General features: G+C 42.5%; 1 protein-coding gene across 9 annotated transcripts in view; it reads right to left on the reverse strand.

Moving 5' to 3' along the window:
* The window catches only part of FOXN3 (forkhead box N3), a 208,150-nt gene that overhangs the window by 99,420 nt on the left and 92,095 nt on the right, over window positions 1–16,635 (reverse strand). For all 9 annotated transcript variants that reach the window (XM_064658947.1, XM_064658945.1, XM_064658948.1 and 6 more), the window contains one exon: window positions 6,821–6,957. In XM_064658947.1, coding sequence (XP_064515017.1) covers window positions 6,821–6,957 — 137 coding nt within the window. The remainder of the gene's footprint in view (window positions 1–6,820; window positions 6,958–16,635) is intronic.

A 16,635-nucleotide genomic window follows, 5' to 3' on the forward strand; every position in this document is an offset into this window, starting at 1 on the left:
AAGTACTTTATCAAAAGTCTACACATGTGCAGACAAAACAAAGACTCAACCAAATCTTCATGTATTTGGCAAATGGGAAACGACATTTTTTCTATTTAGTGGGTATGAATGAGAAAGAATTGAAAACATCTCAGCTGAGAAGGCTCAGAAGCATTTAACTAATTTTGAGAGGAATGAAGATGTGATTAGAGGGTTATTAGTATTTCCATCAGCCATTCCTGCTGAGCACGAGGATGCTGCAGAAAGGATGCATGAAACTGCTGTGTGAAAGAGATGATAGACTCAGACTTTCTTCTCTTCTTTTTCTGTCCAGGATCTGTAGCCACCTTTCCCAACTTATCATTGTCCCCTATACCTCCCTCATACTATAAGATACTAAAAATAAACACCTTTTAAAAGGTAAGAGTCGATCTGTTTTGTTTTCTGAAACTATGCTCAATCACTTCCTCTATCACAGAAGTCTAATGGCTAGAGAGCTGATAAGAATATGTTAGAAACCAAGTCCTGGATTGGCAAATCCTCAAATATATATGCACTTATCAGTGTGTTCACTCAAGCAAAAGTTCTCTTTTCCTTTGCTATTCATACCTGGCACCAAACTGAACCAATATTCTCTAACCTGCCAGAAAACAGACATAAAGCTGCATAATTCCAAAGTATAGATGCTCTTCAAATCAAGACATGCGATGGTGGCAGAGGGCACATTTTGGAAGAACTTGTGTTCTCTGAAACCTCTGAACTACAAAAATATCAAAACAAAAATTCCCCAAAGACTCCACCTTAACACCACACCAAGAGAAGAAAACTCCCTCTTACTCTGCCCAGGAAGTAAAATATCTAGGTCAATCTTGATAAAGTGGTTGTAACATGCACACAAATTACTAGTAGACTGCTCTATGGTCAGCTTCATTTCCTATTGAAAGCAAAAACAATAATACAGAATTAAATCTGTGTTTCCAGACTGCAAAGGACAACCAACTAATTCCTTTTCTAAGTTCTTTCTTGCAGTGAGACACCCTGCAGAGTCTTTCAGCGAATGGGTAAAAATCGTTTCACCAGCTTCACTAAATGGCCACAGAAGATAATTTCTGATCTCAACTTATAAAGTGTACAGATAGGAAGAATGCTTATAATTTGCCCAGTATGATAACCTACAACTATTGACTTTGATGCAGATTTAGCTTCAATAAGCAACTGCGAAAGGTCGAAGCTTGAGACAGTAAAATCAAACCTGCAAATATTTGAAGCAGTTGTTCCAGCAACAGCAGTTTCCTCAGCAGCCAAGAGCTGCCCTCGGTGGGGAACACGTGTCTCTTTCACATCCCTGTAACATCTTCAGCGTTCCCCAACCTGAGGAGGCTCTATGCAAACCTAATCCTGACAGCATGTGGCAGTGACTGCTGGAGGAGGTTTTGCTGCAGCAGTGTGCAGGGGGCATGGGGGACCTGGGGTGGGGGTGCAGCGAGGGCCCCACACAGGCACTGCCTGGGAGCTCCTGCCACAGGACTGCCCCTCACTCCCCTCACTGCACGTGGGAGGGTTCATACTGCTGAGATGGAAGCAGAAAGCCAGGACTGACAGTGCTAAGACTGTGTGTCTTTAGTCTCAAAATAGGCAAAATGCAAATGTAAGTGTGCCCAGGCCACCTTTCCTGCCATTTACCACAGGGCTCACAGTGATGGCCATCATTTTCTCACAGTGATTTGTGAATCTTGGATTTTCAGGAATACAGCTTTAGCCACCAAGTTTCATGAACTTTTCATTGTGTCTCTATGAATAAATCTCAAAACCCTAACCCTAAAGTCCACTTTTCTTAATCTCTGTCTCCAGAAAAAGAATATTTTTGTCAGAAGGAGGTATCAAAAGACAAGACACTGGATAAGTGAAGAATGTCAGAAGAGCTCATGGCATTTTTTTGGAACCCAGCAGCAGCAAAAAGTGATAAGAGACTGAATTTGATAAAACAGAAGCCACTTTAAATGTTTTAAATTCCAGGCTAGCAATGTTTCATAAGACATGTAGTCACTCACATACCTGCAGGCTCTCTGTGATCCATTGGCCCACCCCTGTACCTACACTTCAACAGGGGAAAGGGAATGGAAAACTATATGATGAAGCCATGCACATTTAAATGAAATACTGTTCTGGGAAGTGACTACACAAGCTGCAGAGGTGGTTTTCTGCTGACTCCCTGTGGGCCCTGTTTCCCCCCCATCACCAAGACTGCAGCACTGGTCGGGAGTCCAGCAGTGCAGCAGGATGGCTCGGCAGCATCCGCTCCCCCAACCACCAGCAGATGCCACATACGTCGACTGCCCTCCAAGAACCAAAACCATGCTGCAGGTAAGTTCTTGCTACATGTTTTCCCATCGGTTTCAGCCCTGCAAGGTTTAAGCCCTCTCTACAGAGGGCAGCCCAGCTGAAATGCAGTGATGCACGCCCGAGGAGGTATTTTTCTGATAGGAGTGCTCTGATGTGCACAGGTGGACTTCATATCTGAAGTCAAGCACAAATCTAGTTCAGGACTAAGTGGGATCTCAATTCTTCCTGAAGCAGAACCAAGCTCACCCAAGGAGTTGTTCCAATGGGAAGGAGCAAACTAATGAGGAACTCAATGAAGCCTTTATGAACAGGCAGGCTGGGGGGGGCAGCACACAAAAGAAACACCTCTTCAATTTCTATCTTCGGTATGTTAGCAATTGCATCAGTTATATAGCAGATGTGTCAACATTCGCCAATGCTCTAACAAATTACAATTAACAGAAAACTCTGGAAAAAAATGAAAAGCCATGAAATGATTATCCACAAATCCATAAAGGGATCTAGAATACTCCTGGGTGGTCACCCTAATCTTCAAAGATTTTTTATCACTCAGTGAAACTAATAATTTCTGTTACTTTAGATTACATTTTCTGATACTTTTCAGCAGCAGAAGGAGAAATAGAATTGAGAAATAGGCCCATGTAATACAGCCAGAGAAAAATTCATTCCAAGATCCCCTCTAAGCGCTACTGGAAGAGAAAATCCCACCCACGCTTCAGTTACAGTCAGGAAACTGGAAATAAAACATATAAATGAAATATCAGGGCACTGACTTGTATATTTACTTAACCAAGTTTGTGTCTACAAATATTTCAAGGTTGCTATTGCCAACACAATTGTAAATATTTAAAAAGAAACACATTAGACTAAGTACTATTTTTGCGCACCAAGGAGAAAGGGTTTTTTTAACAACCATATGTATCACTGTCAGTTCACTCTTGAAATTTATCATAAATTGCACTTCATGACATACACTTCAATCAGAAGAAACAGATAAAAATCCAAGGGGTTTTGTTTGTTTTTTGGCATGAGTGTTGTTTTTTAGGAATACATCAAAACCAATTAAAATTAAATAATTCAATTTGCTATATTTCTTCTTCTCTTCTTCCAGCTTACAGATAATCTTTGCCCCAAACTGCAGTAGCAATTCACACAAGTGAAGTCTGAAGTTCCTTCTTATGTACAAACACAGCAAGGTTGCCTTTTTCCCAGAAACTACAGTCTTCTATGCACGGAACCCAATGTAACCCAAATATCCTGGTTTATGTTTTATTTCAAATGGTACTGGTATAAACTGACCCAGCCATCCAAACGTGTGTTCACATCATAAAACTCTTTCATAAAAGGTCCACCCTTTTATGCTTATGCAGGAAGCTAAATTATCTGATGTAATTAACTCTGCTCAGAAAAGGAGAATTTGTGTGTTTGGTGATCATCTTGCCTGGGATATTTTTATAATGCATTCCTCCACTCTGTGCTCAATTCAACCCTAAGCTGCTTACGCAGATACTAAACAGAACATGTGATTCATTTGTGCATCTTTATTCTTTTAAAACATCTGATAAAGACAAGCAATAGGTCAATTTGCCCCCCTGGAATCGCAACAACTGACCCTTATAAATCTTGTAATTCTTCTAATTAATCCCATTCCCAGAGGCAGAAGTAATACTGGTAAATTATCTGGTTGCAGATATATCTCATTAATATCAGGTGACAGTTTCTCTTAGTTGTGGGCTTCCGCTATGTAAGATGGATGGACAGCAAAACCCCTGCCATCCAAGGATTTTTTCTATATGTATTGTCCTCTCTATCAGAAACATTTCCCTTGGAATTCGTTACTATGACAATTTATTGCTCTGGAGATCTGACTATGGTGGACTGGATTTACATTTTCTACTCTTACTGAAGTCTTTGTGCACATGAGAAAGCAATCACACATCAGATTACTGGGGTTTTTTTCAAACACACATGGAATGTTAAACTCCTCGTGAATATATTGGAAATATACTCAAAAAAATACCATGTAACTGCCAATCCAGAATTAATTCAAAATTCACTGATAGCCTAGACCAGCTTCATGTTGATGTTTCACCAGACATCAGTACAAGAATGAATAAATAAATATTTTAGAATACTATGTGAAGATTGAGTTTTATTTAACAGTGGAAATGTTGAAAGGTAGTCAACTAAAAGTAATGGCAAGACCATAGTTTCTTCATACAAAAACCGGCCTCCTTTGAAACACAATACCTGTGTTTAAAAGGTATTTACTCCTGCAGTCACACAAGCTCTTTGTTTTATGATGCAGTCATTACAAGGAAGATTCCAAATCACTTGACAGCATAAGCAGTGTAGCAGCAGCTCTGACATTCCATGGTTTCCAAGGAGAGGAAGTTTCCCTTTCAGTTTTGAGACTTTTGCTAGCCCACTCCTTTTCCCTCGCTCAGAAGACAGCTTTGCCATTTGTCCAGCTACAAATGGGCATTGGTGAAAGCAGGCAGTCTTTCAAAACGCTTTCTTAAATCCCAGGCTGTCTATCACCTTCCAGTACACCTCTCCTCTCCCACTCATGAAAACAGGCCATGAGGTTCTGGACACCCACTCCGCTGGAAGAGGGCAGCATGAGTTTTACCCAAGGTCTGAGACTCTGCAGGCATCCTTTGCCCCACAGAGCAAAGACAGAGTGGCAGTGGGCCAAGGCTGTGCAGCATCAGGATGGCAGAGCAGCGGGCACATGGCTGTGCAGGACACAGGGCAGCTGCACCACTGTGGGCTCCCTGACATCCAGCCAGGGTGTCTCTAAGGGCTCGTCCCTGCAAGTATTGCTCACAGCAGCGCTGCTGCATTGCTTCCTTCAGCATAACCTGAAAAAGCTCCTGCCAGCAACATCTGCCAGCAGATTGCACAGTGGTTCTGGCAAATCCAGCCCATTGAATCAACAGTTGCTTCAGCCATAAAAAAAATGGGAGATCCTCTGGCTTTTACCTGCATGTGTATGCCGGATTTTTTTGTTTGTGGGGATTAGAAGAGATCAAAATCCCTCCATTTCTATGTCAGATGTGCATTACACTTCTACGTGATACGGCAATCTCTCAATAAATCTGTATGAGCATAATTAAAATACTCTTTAAAAGGCAGCAGTAACGATAAAGCAAGGCTCATGGAACACGCTTTGTTCAAATGTACAAATCACAATTTTAATCCACTATTTAAATTATTTATCTGTCCTTCTGCAGAGCACAGTAGTGAGGGTACTTCCACAGGTGGTGCTAGGGACAGTGTTTCCCCAGTGGCCCATGGGACATGCAGGACAGCCGGGCCGCCGCCTCGGGAACCCCCAGCCCTGCCACCCCCCGGTTTCAGACCAGGGGAACCCCCGGCGAGGCGGGGGATCCCCGCGACACAGCGGCCGGCTCCGGGTCCCCATTCCCAGCGCCGTGCCGGGATTACTCGTTACCGCGGCAACGGCGCGGCCGGGCCCCGGCGGCCTCGTGACGCGCCAGCGCCGGCCCGGCCCGCGCGTTGCCGGGGAGATGCTCCGTCGCCACGGCGACCATCACGCCGCCCTGCCCGGCCGCTGCCCTGCCCGGCCGCCAGCCTCAACGATAACGCGGAAAAAACAATAATTAAAACAAACAAACAAACAACCCCCCCACATCTCGGACGCCACGAGAGCCGTCTGCATCACCGCTCAGTCCCGGCGCTGCTGCGGGCCCTGCTGTGACTGGCCCCCGACACCTTCCCTATCCTGAGGAGTGCGGGGCGACACGGGCCACGAGCAGCATTCCTGTCCCGGCCGTGACACCCTGCCAACGCTTGGAAAAAGTGAAGCAAAGAATTTCCGTATTAGCAGCGAGGAGAAAGCAGTTCTGCCAAAGCCCAGTGCTTGCCTTCTCACTTGGCGGATGGCAGCCGTAGATTCTCTCTCTTTGCAAACGTTTGTCATGAAAGCCAGATCAAAAAATGCAAAACGAGTGGAAAAAACCCACCCCATGTCTGTTTCACTGAAGCAAGGCAGGCAATCCGGGCTGATCCCAAGAGCCAGCACTGGTGCCCGTCACACAAGGGCTGGTCATACCATCTGGGTACAGGGCTCACCTGGACACCTCCCGCCTGCACAAGCAACACCAGCCGCGTACTTCTCTTGGGAGAAAAAAACAAGCCCATCTCCACTGAGCGAGGGTACTGCGTTTTCATAATAGGGACAAGTGGCCACTTCAGTGCCCTCCATTTGCTTATACGCACTTAAATTTCAGGCATTCTTTGCCAAGTGGCTCTGTGGCTCTGGCAGGAAGACTGCAGGCTCGCTGATGCCAGGCAGGGGCATGGCAGGTAAGGTGTCCTGGATATAAGGCAAGGCTGCTGCCAGCACTCCTGGGCTTTCTTCACTAGCCCAGTTCCAAACTGCATCACTTAATTACAATGAATGTCTTAGCCAGGATTCACACACAACATTGCATGAAAACATTTAGAGTTATAAAAAGCATCTAGTTCTTACCTTTGATATGCCTGAGGAGATGTGGGAGGTGTATTGAACACATGCGAATATGGGTGATAGGGTGTCTTTTTCAAAGCCTGAATAAGATTTTGTCTATATTCTGGGTCTATACACCACAAGGACCCCTTTCCAATACTCTGCAAAGAAAAAAGAATTAAAAAAAAAAATCAAATATTTGATCTAATGGCACAGCCTTATTTATTTAGCAGTATTTGTCAGTAGAAGCAGTGGGTTTGGGTTTTTTATCTGACAGAAGTGAACATAGTTTGCTTGCCAGAGATTATCACTCCATTAATAATGTATCACAACTGTATGATTTAAATCACACTTCTGAGGGGGAAAAAAGTAAGAATGAATGTTTGGCTGCTCTTTCCCCCCCTCTCTCTTGTTACTACTGAATATGATTTATTAATATCTGGCAATTTCCCCATCACCTCATACTGGAAAAATAAGAAGCTACAGTTTAACTGTTAAATGGAAACTTTGAAGAAAAGTATCTTCTTTCTGGAAGTGATTTTCTTTTCCTTTTGCTGTTATACTAACAAGAAACAAGGCTAAGAAGGAGGGGGTTAAACACCCCAGCAACTGTTTTAAAAATAAAAGGACTTTATCCTTCAACCCACATGACATCAATGCCATTATACTACAAGAGGAAATTAATCATCTTTTCTCCCCTGAGGGGAAAAAAATACCCCAAAAACCCAAAACAAACCAACCAACCAAAAAAAAAAGCCCATAACCATTTAAGCGTGTTGTGAAACTGTGATTGGCTAAAACAACAGTTACTGTAGTTACCCTTTCTGGACACACAGAGCAACACAAGCGGTCAATCCGTAAGGTAAAGACTGAACTAAAATTCAGTATTTATTCTGCAGTTACAAGCAGTGAAATTTCAGATCTTGTCCCAATTCCAACAGAGGTCAGGCTGAGAGGATATTTTTAATTGTTTTGTGTGAGTTCTCAAACACATGAAAACAACTTTCCCTCAGCTTCACTATGAAAGCATACAGAATGATAGCTCAGGAGGAACCTTGGTCTGCTTGAGCATAATAAAAAAACCCACCAAAACTAATCGTTGACTGAACTCCACTGGCAGCTCTCAAGGCATTAAGATAAGATTTTATGGTAAATGATGATGTTTTCTGGGACAGGTGGGGGAGGCTGCATTACCACCTCTTGCCACTTTTCAATCCAGGATCATCCCTTTTCTCAGCTCCAACTTCTATCAGTGGAACAAGGCTCTCAGTTCACATATTAAAGAAGAAACACCCAGACACAAACACAAAATCACACCAGAAGTGGGATATAACTTTCTTAAGCCATAAGGAAGACCAAGAACAGACACTTGTTTCCTTCAAAAACTTACCATCTTTGCCCTACCACCTCCTAAATGCTCCTCTGCCTCACCAACAGCTTTAGGATACACAGTGCATTGCAACATGCTAAGTGCTTACAGACCTCCTTCCAAGCATACAAAGAGAGCAAATCTGCAACAAATTCTCCACAAAAACAAATAAATGGAAGAGAAAAATCTTCCCCAATGCCACTGGATGGCTGTGTGGGTGCACCTAGGAAGTTCACAGCACCATGTGAAACTTGTCTCCAAAGAAAAGTAGATGGGCTGGCACTACCCACAGGAGCTGTAACAGCTTTCTGTCAGAAACAAGCACGGCTGCTGGAGGGGATGAAGAAACCATTCTCTGCATGCTGCTCTGGGGGAGCAGAAACATGGGGCCAAGCCTCTTTCAGGATGGCAGGGTTCAAGCCCATCTCCCCCGTTACTTCCCAGGAGTGCCCTACCACAAGGCCACAGAAGAGTCTAAGGGAAGACATCTTCCAGCTCTTGAAGTGAAGCAAGGCCCTTGCACAGCCAGAGATCAAGATTCAAAGGGCTAGAGAGAGACTCTCTTGGACTCTCATCTCAGTAAAGCATTACAGCTGGTGACTGAAAGATCCATTGCTGGTGTCAGTGGTGGAAGCTGTGCACCACAAATCTCAAACCAGTTTGCAAAAGAAGGTTGTTAGGCTTAGCCTTCTTAAATATGACACAATGAGCCAGACACTTGACACGATAAGCCCAGTAAGTGACTTTTTTAGGCAAAGGACAGAGTCAAAAATAGAATCCAAACCTCCCAAATTCCACTTCCATGCTCCATCCAAGAGCCAGACGAAGAACATAAAATTTCCTTTTAAGCAAGCAATGTGCAAAACTAGAAATGTTTTTTCAGGAGAAAACCTTCATTGGATTCCTTACTTCTTACAGCATGGGATAAGCCGGGGAAAGAAAAAAAGCTACACTTAAATACCATCTACCTTACTTGTACTTACTGGAACACAATATATTGTTTCCAAACTTCTCTGGTTTTTTATTTACTTCCAAGATAGACTCTTCATGTACCTGGAAGAGATTACTCCCCAAAACCATCAGAGTTAGTTTAAGCTGAGGGCCTTATAATATGAAGTCACTAGTGAAGAGTAACTTCAAAACCTTTCATTACAGTTAAGATAAATTTGTTTGGCTTGCCTGTATTCTTGCAAAAGCCAAAAATAATCTCACTGAAAAACCGAAACTCTCTCTCAAAAAAGTATTGAGAAGAATTACACTCCATGTTAAAAAAAATCACTGGGAAGGCAGATTTGCTATATTTTCACTGCAACTGAGCTGACTTATAATATACCAGCAAAACCAAATGCAGTTTAAGGCAAAGCTCGCCAACCATGTAAAGTTCTCTTTTAAGACACTTATTTTTGTTTTTCTACAATCATGTAAGAGAGCAGGAATAAAAAGAAAGCTTAAGGGTCATCCAGTTAAGAATCCTTCTTGACTGTTGGGAGGCATGAAGAGCTTCATTAGCTCTCTGTTTAGATTTGTCATTAGTCTTCCCATACACAGAGCAATCACAGGAAAGGAAATCACTGGCGCTCAGACCCCTCGGTTAGTGATTAATTTCCATCTTACGACACTTGGTGTGCTGCTTCACTACCTCCTCCATGCCAGAAGTCAAAAGTGACTCCAATCAAAAACCAGCAAGGAAGGGTCAAAAAAAATAAATCCCTGGATTACATTTGTCTCCCAGGCAACAAGTAACTGAGGAGTGGATAACAGCCCCCTGATCATCTCAGCACTGGAGTGCTTTCAGACCTCCTGACACGCTCCCAGGGCCAGGCACAGCCACCTCCCTCCTGCCAATCACAAGTTACAGCTTCTGCATTCATTCCTGGTTAAGGTTAATAAAAACAAGGGGAATGTTACTACAAGTCCCCTTCACATTGTCCAAGAGTAAACTACAGTTGCATGTAAACTATTTCAGAAGTGTTAATAGGGAGAGAGAGCAACACAAACTTACCCCAGAGAAGTTTATGACTGAAAACTTTACTTTAAAAAAAATCCTTTTCTACTAGGAAATTGCTAGTCCTTTTTATGTCACTTACTATATATGTAGATTGTGCCATGATATTGTGTACTAAATCCCAATTTATTAATACATTTGCTCTTTCTCATATATACAATTCTGATTGCCTCCCAGCAATTAAAACCCACACATTGCCATGAAAAGTTACATGGTACGCTCAGTGTTCAGTCAGTTTTTCTCCCAATGGAGACTGCATACAAAAATTTTAAATCCTACTTTATACAATCTATTAGTATCTAAATAAAAATGTTTAGTTGTTTTTCAGTAGAATTGAAAAAAAGACTGAAATAATTAAAATGCTGCTTGTCAGCTCTTTCAGTTGTTACAGCTGGGAATAAAAGCATTATCCACTATTAAAACTCCTCAGGATAAAGATTTTGCTTCCATATACCTCGCAACTAACTGCCCGGTCTTACGTATCAGATACTGTCTGCCTGAAGCTCAATTAAAAAAACATTATGCATTGAGCTCTTTCCAAGACCAATGGCTGGGAAAAAATACATAACCCATCTACATAAAAATTCCAAATAATGTTTATTTGAGGAAATTTGTTCCCTGGTTATTATTTTAGCACAGACTTGAAATGTGTTAGGAATGCAGCTTTTTCCCCCAGATTTGTTCTTTTCATTGCCATAAAAACAGTCTGGCCAAAAGAAAGCTTTGAGAAGGGAGCAGATAGAGGAACCACAGAACATGTTGGCTCAGGGGGATGTTGGCAATTCTGAATTTTACCTTCTGAAGCTCTGGTAATACATTCACTTTGAATCCACACCAGGGAGGAGCAGCTCCAGATGCCCATCTCTCACAGCAGCAGCATCACCAAGACGGTCCCTAAGGGAACAGACCCCTAAAAAAAAATCTCCCAAAAGGGATGTGGTGGGTGGAGGAGTCCTCCCATCTCCTGCTGCCTCCCTGATCCTCGCTGCACTGTCTTCCTCCCTAATGTCTCGCATATGTCTGGCCTTTCTTTCACAAGCCCATTTCAAGTCATTTTCTTCAAAGAAAACTATTCTGCTCACACAATTTGATGTCATTTAAACTTATTAAGCTGGCTCACATGAAGGGTCTCATGAGCATCCAGAGCTGCTGCAAAGCAGGGGATGGATGTGGAGAGCCAGGGAGGGGAATGGAAGTTCTCCCCTTCTGCAGCAGGAGGTGCGGTGACACCTCCATGCATCTCTTGGAACAGCACACTGAGAAAAGAAAAACAGGACTCTGGCTGGACACAAAGCAGCTTGTAACATGAATGGGAAAACCAGTATAACATAGGGCGGGAGTACAGGGGAGAGCTGAGGTGAGTTGGGCAGTAAGGCTGGCACACAGCCCTGACAGAAAGGCCAGGCCATGCATGTGAGACCAGAGACACCAAGATGCTGGGCACCAACATAGGGGTAGACTGGGAGGAGAGAAACCAAAACAAGACCCATGGGTGACCCCACAGCTCTGCACAGGCACCTAGATTATGCAGCAAGGTGAGAATTATTAAACAACAGTTTGAGTTAAAGACCTTGCTACTCCAAACAACAGCTCTCCACTGAGCAGATCTGTCCTCTTACTTCTCCACTACCAAATGAGGAGGGGTATGAGTGGCCATGGCTAGGCTCTTCTCAACAAAACTATCAACAATGTGAATCAGGCATATGGCAGCTACACAGGCTGAAGTGGTACAGATGTACACCATCTGAGAAATGTCACGCAGGCTACAGGGGTACTTCAGTAACCATAAAAGCAAACAGAAAAGGCAGAGATTTCCTATTATTCAAAAAAGGGCATTTCCAACTAGCATGTGCAGCCTCAAGCTATCAAATCTTGAAATCACACCACTGTGACATCTGTCCCTGCCTAGCTTAGTGCAAGTTGCTGCAGTCGTTAACACACGACCTGTGAATAACATTAAGGACACCTTCGGCAGTGATGAGGAACCTACCTTTCAGTGTCAGTATTCACCATTACATATCTAGTTTTCTCTCAAGGATGAAACCTACTATTGTTACAGGAGGTGACCTCTTTGCAAGTAATAATGGAAAGATTATTGGGTATCAAAGGTTCTTACTCCAAAGAAATACTTATCCTGAGTTTATTGTGTCCAGTTACACTGCAACAGCAGGCTTGAAGTAAACCTTTCACACAGATTTGCCACCAAGCTAATCCATGGGAATGCCAAACAACTTCTACAGGTGTCCAAGTATTTTATGAGCACAGAAGTGTTTCTACAGGATCAAAAAGAATTGGAGGATAGAACTATCCATATCACCACAAAATTTAAAACAACCATTTGACTAACTACAGCCAGGACCAGAACCTGAAATAATAATTGTTTTAGAGCAGAAACACATTTCTGAACTTCTATGTCTGCACCACACCAAATGTAGCAGCACTAAGCCATCAGCCACCTTTTCACAGACTCTGCGTCACTGCTGACTGCTCACACCTGCACATGAAACCTCTGGGAGTGGTGAGAGCATGCCCAGGGCCGTCAGGCAGCAAGGACCTGCACAAGCGCTCAAGAGACTGCACTCACCCACAAGACAGCAATTCTGGAAGCCTTGATTAAAATGGGTTTCTGGTTGGTTCCCAGGAAGAGCAAACTAACATCAAGAATTCCTCCTAAACACAAATTCCCCTTTTCTAACCTTCTAACAAAAATGTATTTAACAAGAAAAATGAGGCATTTTTGTGAGGAAACAGAGAAGCAGGAGGAAGGGAAGTAAAATACTTTCTCAGTTGCACCTCATGACCCCCTGCCTTCCGCTCTGAAATACACTGAGAGGAACACAATAATCACTGCAAAATCCACCTCAAGAGAGAATGACTTGCTTAAATAACTTTTTGCACTATGCAGAGAAACTGCCAAGTGACTTAAAAGCCATTCCACAATACAGCATCAATTACATATCCTTCACCAAATATGTCCCTACTCTTGAAGGTCTGCAAACGTCGTGCAGGCACTATGAGAAAAAAGTGCTTCATGATTACAAAATTCACAAAGGCTAGAAAATGCAAGCCTGCTGTGACCACTGATACTGTGTTGAATCAGCACTGCAACAGCCAGGGCAGAGAGGTTTTTCAATATCCAAAGAGAACTTGTGCAACCAGGAACACTACTCAAAGGCCAGCTATGTGCCATTCACTTGCAGACAGTGATGACAAGAAGAGCATGCCTCACCTTTTTCATTCAACTACCTGTCCCTCACATTAGTATCATGCTACTCCAAATGAAGGGTATAACTGCAAAAATAGAACCAATTCAGAACTGTAGTTCCTTCATCTACATGCATCAGAATTAACATACTAATATCAAAACCTGGAAGTGATATTACATAATAAATTTTAAACTATTTGGCTGGCAAATGCTCAGGAAGAGTTAAGATTAGATGCCGAAGTTGGTCTGCCAGTCTGTCTAAAATTGTTGGTTATCTTTGCTCATTGGTATTTCAAGTTATTAAGAAAGACAATGTTGCTTGCTCTGCTCTCCTACATAGATTCTCCAGTAGGAAATAGTTTTTTGTGGGTAGTCACAGATAACAGGAAAACTTTATCCTGTTTACTTTGTACCTTGCATGAGTTTAGTGGGTTCTCTAGAAATGAACAATGAAACAAATTAAGTAATTTGCAGAAAGACACAAAGCATTGAATCATCTGAGGTCAGCTAGTTTTTGTGGGGGTTTTTGTTTGGTTTTGGGTTGTTGGTTTTTTTTTTAAATTAAGAAGTACAACTGCTAAGAAATTCTTAAAGAAAGAAAAACAAAGCCACTGCCTATGATTCCTATTATTACAAAACACATTCCTCAGATTTACTGCAATCTCACATAAAAATTACAAATAACTATTCATGCAGTTTAAGGGTAGCTTTTCTTCATTATCTTTTAACTTTTCTAGCACAGACCAGTGAAATTCTCTATGTCCAGCTTTAAGAATTGCACTATAGACTCTAACTACACTTTATGACAGTGACAACTGCATATTAAGCATTTAATTTTCATAAACCCTCACAAAAAATCCTCCTGACCTATGAACTTAAGAGAATTAGAAATTTCCCCTGCTCTTCCAAGGAAGGTTTGGTAATGTTATGTGCCAGCTTGACACCAAGAGAAAACTAAAGTAATATCTGCATGCAGCATAACAAAACCTTCACATCCATTTCTCCTGCACACTTTCAACTTTTTTTTCAGTAAAGTAGCTGTCACAGCTCAGCTCAAACAACGAAGGTGAAAAAGAGTGAAGAGACTAGCCAAAACACAATTACATAATCATAAACATATGTAGATTTAATGCCTGAAATTAAAGGTTTGATGGGAAAGATTGCTGAAGTACAGTGTTCAACCCAAGTAAACCACCTGCATCAAGAACCCACCAGGATTTCTCAAGAAAACAAAATGTTGGGGCTTTTTAAATCCTATTTTGCTCCAAGTAAAAACATCCATTACTTCAAATCACACAAGTCCAAGTCTCTGCTTTCACACTCACCTCTTCGTATTTTAGCTCACTTGCTCAGTGAGATACCCCAGACACCAACTCAGCCATCAACCTTTTAACCCCCTGGTTTGCCATTAGGAAAGTGGCCTGGTTCTTCCTCAAGTGGTGCAGCGGCATAAACCATCTCCATGTCTCTGCTCTCCTTTCAGTCACAAAATGGGGACTTCTTTCTGACTGGAGAGGTTGGGTGGGTAAGTTACTTCCCTGAGAATGGAAGTACAATTAGAGTGGAAAAAGACTACTTTGTCTCAAAATGAAATAAAACAAAAAGGAAGCCAAGCATACAAATAAACAATGATACAGGAACAAAGAGGCTAGACCAGCGCTGTGAAGTAACAGCTGAGAAAAGGGAAGGTTGTGATATTCCATAGTCAAAAAAACCCAACCTATTTCAGAGGCAAGATGCAAAGCAAGATCCTGCTACACAAGAAAGTGCTACCAAAATGCACACTGTCCAGTGGTCTTCTAATACTAAAGGAGTTCAAGTCTCACCAGCACAAGACATAACCAGAAATTTTCCTTGTACCTCTGGGTTAATGTGTGCTATCAGAGTGAAGGGCCCTTCAGAGGCCTTCAGAGGCTGCCCACCCCTGCCTCCCACCCAAACCTCCAGAGAGACCCCTGTAAATAGTGTCACAGGCACAGATCCTAAGGCCTTGTCTACCTGCTACAGGTAGAGCAAAGAAACAGTAGGCACAGGAGTGACTGTGTTCAGGTTTTACGCAAATGAAGACGTTTGTGGGCTTTTAAACAATTTTTTACCTCAGTACTTCCCCTCATGAGTACAGAGAAGTCAGAAATGTCTTCTAGACACCCACCAAGTCTGAGCTGCTACCAAAGACTAACAACCCAAAGCACATCCCTAGAGTCCAGGCTCCTGACCCCGGCAAGGGGTGCTTTCAACACTGGGTCTAGAACAATTCTCTACCATTATTTCAACCACGGTGACCCATTGCCAGGTAACACCACGGGCACAGCTAGTCCAGTGCTCCTCCAGCACAGCAGCACCTGTCCATTAGTACAGGTAAATTCGCATAAAATGACTGCCTACAGCCAGCAGTGGATCTCATACCACATTAGCTTCCCACTGCTCTCGTCATAAAACAATTTCTCCAAGAGGCTCAGGAGGTGTTGCATTATGTCACCCAACTCCAAGAGTCATACTTAGCTTGTTAAATATCTCCTTGTTGAGTTTATATGCAAACCACCCTATAAAGCTATTAGGCTGCCACACAGAAATCCTGCAAGCAGCTGAATAAAGCAGAATCATTAACTGCCCTTAAACAATGCCTGGCTCCTATATAAAGTAGATCTTGTTTCATGCTAGTGCCTAGCAACCCCAGACATCCCCCAAAGCCTCCCCAGGCTAGGCAAAGTCCAGGCGCTGAAGAAGACAGGCTGTGACACTGCAAGGAAGGAACAAAGTGCAAGATCAAACAGGGAGACTGGGCTGGGAAAGCAGGAGCACCCAGAAGACAAGCCTGTCAGCATGACGGGCCATCACAGGCACACTTTGAGGGAGATTAGGCAGCAAGTAGCATTAATAATGCTCTTTCAGCCTATAGAATTTCTGTGTATACATGGAAAGTGTAATTATCCCTACTCTATTGAAAAGAAAATTGAGGAGATGCAGAAACAAAAGAATAAAAAAGAAGTTCTCAAGGTCACCAATAAAATCAAAGGCAAAAAGGAAAAAACTCCTGAGACTCCAGCCTATTTAGTGGGGCATGCTAATTTCATATCAGAGGTGCACTCATTCAAATACTCACTGGTCATCTGATACTCTTCATATTATCTACATTATAAAACTGGAAAAGACACAAATTGCCTTTTCTTATAAATATATAGTTACATTGGATATGGAAACCTAGGGACAATTTTAAAACACAACCCTTCACACAAGAGATATTAAAAAAATTATTCAAC

This window comes from Pseudopipra pipra, chromosome 6 (genome assembly GCF_036250125.1).
Source record: "Pseudopipra pipra isolate bDixPip1 chromosome 6, bDixPip1.hap1, whole genome shotgun sequence".
Lineage (NCBI taxonomy): Eukaryota > Metazoa > Chordata > Aves > Passeriformes > Pipridae > Pseudopipra > Pseudopipra pipra.